Here is a 7,218-nt window from a genome sequence, read left to right on the forward strand (position 1 = left end):
CATGTTGTTGAACAGCCACAGTGTAAACATACAGTATGTTAAAAAAAGAGAAGACGCTGTGGCAGTGGAAAAGCCTCTACATGTCAAGCAGTGAGCAGAGGAAAGGCTGTAAGATTCTGCTCACACTCACAGATGAAATTTGTGAATGAAAAATAGCCTCAGCTATGAATTATGCATTGACTGTAAAGGAAACATCTCCATCTAGTCGAGTCGCTGCTTGTTTGTTATCAGCAGCCGCTGCTGAGGGTGTCACGAATGGGTATCACAAAAACAAGGGAAAGATCCAAATGCAGCAAAACACATTTATTGTCAAACAATAAAGATCCCCAAAAAAATGACAAAGGGACAGGCAAGGTACCAAAATCGAGGAAAACATGAAGTGCAAAAATTAAGCTCAAAAGTGAATCAAACACAAACTAAACAGATATCCAAAAACATAGTAATGATACTAAACAAAGTGAACAAACAAACAAACCAAACACGATGAACCAGATCACGAATAAAGCACGACAAACCTAAACAGAACATTGAAAAATCCAAAGGCAAACTAAACACAACATAACAGGGCTTATAAAGAGAGAACTAATTAGACAATGAGGGACAGCTGGAAACAAGGAGTGATCACATGACTAGGATACAAAACACAAAAACCAAAACAAAAACTGGTGCCCTTGAAAACCACCAGAGGGCACTGCAGCAGGTGTGACATTACCCCCCCTTTAAGGAGTGGCTACCAGACACTCCCAAAAACACCCATCTAGGAGGGAGGCGGAACGGAGGTGGACCAGGGGAGGGATGGTGGGACAGACCAACACTACAAACCAAACAAAAAAATCCTTATAACACAAAACAAGGAATCAAAGAGAGTCTGTAAGGGCTTAAGAAGAGTCTAAGGAACTGGTTACTGAAAGAGTCTCGACATATCAATACCCAAATATAGGACCACCATGGTGGTACCATAGGGGAGTAGGTCCCTTTTAGCCAGTTGTGGTTCCACCAATTTAAAACTGGTGGGTTTGGTAGCCCCCCACATGGAACAGAGGACCATCCTGAGGGTCCAGATGAGATGTCCGTTTTCCTCCATGGGGCATTAACTGGTGTAAAAGGCAAGGACCCACTGGCTCTTGAGAATGTTGGTTTGCCAGCACCCGAAAACAAGGGTCCGCCGCCACTTGTGGGCAAGGACTCAGCATTTGAGAGCGTGGGTCCACCAGCGCTTGAGGGTGAGGTTCCGCCGGCGCTTGAGGGTGAGGGTCCGCCGGCGCTTGAGGGCGAGGGTCCGCCGGCGCTTGAGGGCGAGGGCCCGGCGGCGCTTGAGGGCGAGGGTCCACCGGCGCTTGAGGGTGAGGTTCCGCCGGCGCTTGAGGGCGTGGGTCCACCAGCGCTTGAGGGTGAGGTTCCGCCGGCGCTTGAGGGTGTGGGTCCGCCGGCGCTTGAGGGCGTGGGTCCGCCGGCGCTTGAGGGCGTGGGTCCGCCAACGCTTGAGGGCGTGGGTCCGCCAACGCTTGAGGGCGAGGGCCCGCCAACGCTTGAGGGCGAGGGCCTGCCAACGCTTGAGGGCGAGGGCCCGCCAACGCTTGAGGGCGTGGGTCCGCCAACGCTTGAGGGCGAGGGCCCGCCAACGCTTGAGGGCGAGGGCCCGCCAACGCTTGAGGGCGAGGGCCCGCCAACGCTTGAGGGCGAGGTTCCGCCGGCGCTTGAGGGCGTGGGTCCTCCGGCGCTTGAGGGCGTGGGTCCGCCGGCGCTTGAGGGCGGGGGTCCGCCGGCGCTTGAGGGCGGGGGTCCGCCGGCGCTTGAGGGCGGGGGTCCGCCGGCGCTTGAGGGCGGGGGTCCGCCGGCGCTTGAAGGCGGGGGTCCGCCGGTGCTTGAGGGCGGGGGTCCGCCGGCGCTTGAAGGTGAGGGTCCACCAATGCTTGAGGGCGAGGGTCCGCCGGCGCTTGAGGGCGTGGGTCCGCCAACGCTTGAGGGCGAGGTTCCGCCGGCGCTTGAAGGTGAGGGTCCACCAATGCTTGAGGGCGAGGGTCCACCAATGCTTGAAGACCCGCTGGCACTTAAAGGTGAATGCTCACCAAGGCTTGTGGACGAAGGCTCACTGGTACTGGGAAACAAGGACTCAAGAAAACCAAAAAATGAGGTTTCCAAAGTAATAGAAAAAACTGGTTCTATAAGAACAGAAAAATCAAAGTCAGAAAAAATTGAAAATAAGGATTCCCCCAACTCTAAAGATGAATCCTCCGAACAAGTTGTTTCAAAACTAGTCAAGGGTTCAGGCACTGGTTTGAAGATAGCTGTGGTATGGCACTGAAGCTCAGAGCTTTTGACTATCTTTGGCAATTGCTGCAAAGTGGCCACAATCTTAGGCATGAAATCTAAATTAATGTCCATCTTGCAAAAAGGTTCAGAAGTATGAGCTTTGTTTAAACAAAATTCCAAATCATCAGCCATTTTAGAAAGTGGGCCTGGAGCAAAAACAAACTCGAAGGGTGTCTCAGGACTAGAAGTTCCCTTAGGGGGGGATTCAAAAAGATTAATTGTAGGCTGAGTCGCAACACTATCCAAAATTTCATGAAGTGAGTCAATAAGCTCTAAGGCCATGCAAAGACAGTCAGGGGCAATGGTATCTTTAGGTGGGGCTTCTGAAGTTAAAGTCATCTTGGGAACAGAATTAACTTTTAGACTATTCACTTTAAGGTGGACAACAAACTCCCAAAATTGATTGATCCCAAGTTCATCCATCCCCTTAATAGAAAGAGGATAATCAAGACATTGATTAAATATAGTCATCAGTTCATAGTCCGATAAGCCCAGTCCCACAGCCAAAGTCCAAAATGACTGAGCAAAAGCTCCTACCTCCCAACCCTGCTGACGTTCAGCCACCAATGCTTGAAGACGAAGTGACCGCTCCCTTTCAGTCACTGGAGGAACCATTCGGAGACTCATACTTGACAAAAAACAAAGCAAAAATAGGGGAGAAAAACTGGGGCGAGAGAGAGGGAAAAAAATGCTGCTGGATCTTGGTAATGGCCTTTGGATTATGTCACGAATGGGTATCACAAAAACAAGGGAAAGATCCAAATGCAGCAAAACACATTTATTGTCAAACAATAAAGATCCCCAAAAAAATGACAAAGGGACAGGCAAGGTACCAAAATCGAGGAAAACATGAAGTGCAAAAATTAAGCTCAAAAGTGAATCAAACACAAACTAAACAGATATCCAAAAACATAGTAATGATACTAAACAAAGTGAACAAACAAACAAACCAAACACGATGAACCAGATCACGAATAAAGCACGACAAACCTAAACAGAACATTGAAAAATCCAAAGGCAAACTAAACACAACATAACAGGGCTTATAAAGAGAGAACTAATTAGACAATGAGGGACAGCTGGAAACAAGGAGTGATCACATGACTAGGATACAAAACACAAAAACCAAAACAAAAACTGGTGCCCTTGAAAACCACCAGAGGGCACTGCAGCAGGTGTGACAGAGGGGCTTTTGTTCAACACAATCTAATATTGGGAACGTTTCGGAAACATTGGTTCCAGTCTCATTTCTCCTTCATAAATCACCAATGCAGCCACTACTGTGTGTATTTACATGCACATTCCTCACCTGATTGTGTTTCACAGGCTGACAGTGGGAATGTTAACATAGAAAAAAATGGCTTGCTTTATTCTAAAAAAGACAATAGTATGAATTAGTTGCTTTTAGAATATTCCTTTTCAGGATACAATGTTTGAACCATTGTGTGCACGTGTGTCCTTCAGTATAGTTCGGTAGTCATTGGCTATAATTACGCGCCCATCTAGCACAAGTATTGGGCCTAGGGAATGCATTGATATTGCAGCCCAAACCATTCCCACAGATGCACCTAAAGCAAGCCAGCTGGGGCTTCGAGGTGGAGTGAAAACAAAGGGGGAATTTTCGTGAGTCTTGTAAAGATGGTGTGCTGCAATGACACTAGTTTTCTGATTGGGTTTAATTTTGGGGTGTTCTGGGGTTGGGGTTTGCATGCTGCGCTGCAAACTACTGGTCAGACAGTGGAAATACGTTATGATTTCGGCCTCTTTGCTCAAGCTCCCTATTGTCCTGGCCTGATAAAAGCCCTGGCTCGCACTGGCCTGAGAGTGGAAATGCGGCTACTGCTCGACCCCCATGTTTCACTCTGGGCATGCAACAGTCAAGGTTGTATGCTTCTTTGGGGTTTCTTTACACCGTAAATCTCCTAGAAGTGGGAAAGATGGTGAAGGTGGACACATAAGAGTACAATTTACATAGACATCAGTAAAAAAAATGGCTTGCCTTATTCTGAAATTGACAATAGTATGATTGAGTTGCCTTTAGAATATTCCTTTAATATTAAACCACTTTCAGGATACAATTTTTTGAGCCATTGGGTGCACATGGTCCTTCAGAATGGTTTGGTAGACTTTGGCAGTTGAACACTCATCTGGATCAAGTATTGGGCCTAGGGAATGCATTGATAATGCAGCCCAAACCATCACTAGCCACGCTTCCACTGTCGCACCTAGAGCAAGTGAGCCAGTGCGAGTTAGGGCCAGTCGTTTCCACAGTCACTTCTGGGGAGTGATTTGACTAAAACGTGGCTTCCTCTGGGCCAGCAGCCGGCCTCTTTTGGCCTGCTGAATACCTTGGGCCAAAGCGAGCCAGTTGGGGCTTTGGGGCAAAGTGAAAACAAAGACAGAGTTTGCCCGAGTCTAAAGATTGTGTGCCGCCATTACTTGAGTTTTCCGATTGGGCTAGATTCAGGTGGCATTCTGGGGGTGGATTTTGCATGCTGCGCTGCGAGCTATTGGTCAGACAGTGGAAATGCGACATGATTTCGGCCTCACTGTTCAAGCTCCCTAGCTATTGGCCTGGCCTGATAAAAGCCCTGGCTCGCACTGGCCCAACAGTGGAAATGCAGCAACTGATCCACCCCCATGCCTTACTTTAGGCATGCAACAGTCTGCGTGGTATGCTTCTGTGGGGTTTCTCCTCACCGTAACTCTCCCAGACGTGGGGAAAGACAGTGTTAATTGTTCTCTTATGAGTCCACCTTCATAGACATCAGAAAAAAATGGCTTGCCTTATTCTGAAAAAGACAATAGTGCGATTGAGTTGCCTTTAGAATATTCCTTTAATATTAAAGCACCTTCCGGATACAATGTTTGAAATATTGGGTGCAGATAGTCCTTCAGAATGGTTTGATAGTTCTTGGCTGTGATAAGCCCATCTAGCACAAGTATAGGGGTTGGGGAAAGCCATGATATTACAGCCAAAACCATCACTGATCCACCCGCTTTATTCTGGGCATGCAACAGTCTGGATGGTACACTTTTTTGGGGACCTCTCCAAACCGTAACTCTTCCAGATGTAAGAAAGAGAGTGAAGGTAAACTCATCAGCCAACAATTAACAGACATCAGTAGTAAAAACGACTTTCCTGATTCTGAAAAGTGCAATGGTATGATTGAGTTGCTTTTAGAATATTCCTTTACAGTACATGTTATTGTACATAGACCGATTAAAGAAAAACTCCACTTAAAAATAAAACAGGCTCATTTTACTTAAAGACTTAATTAGTTGAGTTTTGTCATTTCTTTTATCCATTTAGCTGATCGATGGCTCTAGCAGGAGCAATTTTAGCTTAGCTTAGCATAAATCACTGAATCGGATTAGATCATTAGCATCTTTTTAAAAAAATTTAAAGAAGATTTTTTTCTATTTAAAGCTTGATTTTTTTTTAAAGGGTCACGAAACACCAAAACACATTTTTGAGCTGTTGACAGTCGTATATGTGTCCCACACTGCTAAAAACACTATTAAGACACCTATATTTCACTAAAAAGTGTAAACTGGTTGTTTTTGCGTTATTTCAAGCAAATTCGTACTTCCGGTTTGAAAGAATTTTTGAAGCTGCGTCACGGTCATGACATAATAGCGTGTATTCCAGCGTGCAGACTGGCCGTCTGTGCCAGAGTGAGTCTTATTACGTCTTACAGTGTGTTGCATTAATGCATGAGTAAGGCTTGGTTCAAACCAATCAGCGCGCTCTATTGTGCAACTTCATTAATATTCATTACTGTCAGAGTGTAGATGCCAGAGACGCCACGTTGTGTTGGCAAAACAAGCGTGAAGTGTTGCTTTTATAGTTTGCTGCCTTTAAGTTTCGTTTTCATTTTCTCTCTGTGAGAGCTCAGAGTCACGTGTGGATTACAGTGTACGCGACGCGCAACAACAATAACTTACGTGTCCAAGGAGGATTATTGTTTACCTGAGAGCTGTTCTCATCTGCAAACGCTGAGATCCAGATTCGCTTTAGTCTTCTCTTAATAAAGACGCGGCTCTAGTTGCTGGTGATTGTCCTGTCTCTACAAATTTGGTAAGTGAGCGACCAGTGCTCTTTGTTTATTCAGTTCGTATTTTATTCGTATCAAACAAACTATTGCAACGAGTGTAAACAAGTTAGCACTAACAGTTACAACCAAACTATAACCTCGTGTTGGATTTTGTGACCGGAATAACACACGCGGCTTTCTGACGCTACCTGCCGTGTGCATCTAAGTTTCCGGGAAATGCTGAGTTTTTTTTCTCTCATTCGCCGTGCGGTATCAAACATTGCATGAAAAATACACGATTAGAGCAGCTCCTCGAATCAAATATCACGTTTGTCAGGAGGGACATGAATGAATTCCCTGAATGAAAGAGCCAAACTGCAGTTAAAGTCCACCATTTAATAATCTGGCAAATTCAGCGCGCCCAAATAGACACTCCCACACCAAGCCTCTTTTGTTCCTCCGACACTCCCCCCTAAACAGAGCTGGACACGCCCACTTTTCTGACTTTTTCCAAAGTAGAGGTGTGAAAACACCCTGCTGAAACGAGGGGGTTTCATGGCCCTTTAATAATCTGAAAATAGTCCCTAGCTAGGTTGTAATATAATTGTGTCTGGTCCAGCTATGGTACGGCAGTGAAGTTCCTTGATTATTATGTCAAAATAAGAGTATATCTGTATATAGCCATATCAGTCGAGAAAAATTGCAACTTTTCATTTTCCGTCAGTCTTCGTAGACAATGTACCGTTTTGACCCAGCATCTAAAACGCAATTTGTGTTGATTTATTGAGGTGAGAACGTGGCAATAATATGTCCTTACTGCAGATTTAAGCACATCCATACAGAGCAAATGTAATACAGTAAGAGATAT

At 45.7% G+C, this 7,218-nt stretch overlaps 1 protein-coding gene across 3 annotated transcripts; it reads left to right on the forward strand.

Annotated features, from left to right (window-relative positions):
- The first annotated feature begins 283 nt into the window (after positions 1-283).
- Positions 284-3,496, forward strand: LOC141376189 (uncharacterized). 3 transcript variants are annotated; one of them, XM_073913145.1, is made up of 2 exons: positions 284-1,895; positions 1,967-3,490. In XM_073913145.1, the coding sequence occupies exons 1-2, from the start codon at positions 1,067-1,069 to the stop codon at positions 1,987-1,989; spliced, it is 852 nt and encodes a 283-aa protein (XP_073769246.1). In that variant the 5' UTR covers positions 284-1,066; the 3' UTR covers positions 1,990-3,490. The 3 variants fall into 3 exon arrangements, with proteins under 3 accessions (XP_073769246.1, XP_073769245.1, XP_073769247.1); XM_073913144.1 differs by having other exon boundaries at positions 290-1,343; positions 1,511-3,496; XM_073913146.1 differs by having other exon boundaries at positions 290-1,829; positions 1,997-2,926.
- Positions 3,497-7,218: the final 3,722 nt, after the last annotated feature.

Source organism: Danio rerio, chromosome 9 (genome assembly GCF_049306965.1).
Source record: "Danio rerio strain Tuebingen ecotype United States chromosome 9, GRCz12tu, whole genome shotgun sequence".
NCBI lineage: Eukaryota > Metazoa > Chordata > Actinopteri > Cypriniformes > Danionidae > Danio > Danio rerio.

Excerpts from the sequence above, each read along its gene's own strand:
- LOC141376189 (XM_073913144.1), top strand. The coding sequence starts at position 1,131 with ATGTTGGTTTGCCAGCACCCGAAAACAAGGGTCCGCCGCCACTTGTGG. Across the intron at positions 1,344-1,510 it reads GGGTCCACCGGCGCTTGAGG|GGCGAGGGCCCGCCAACGCT; the intron begins GTGAGGTTCCGC and ends CCAACGCTTGAG.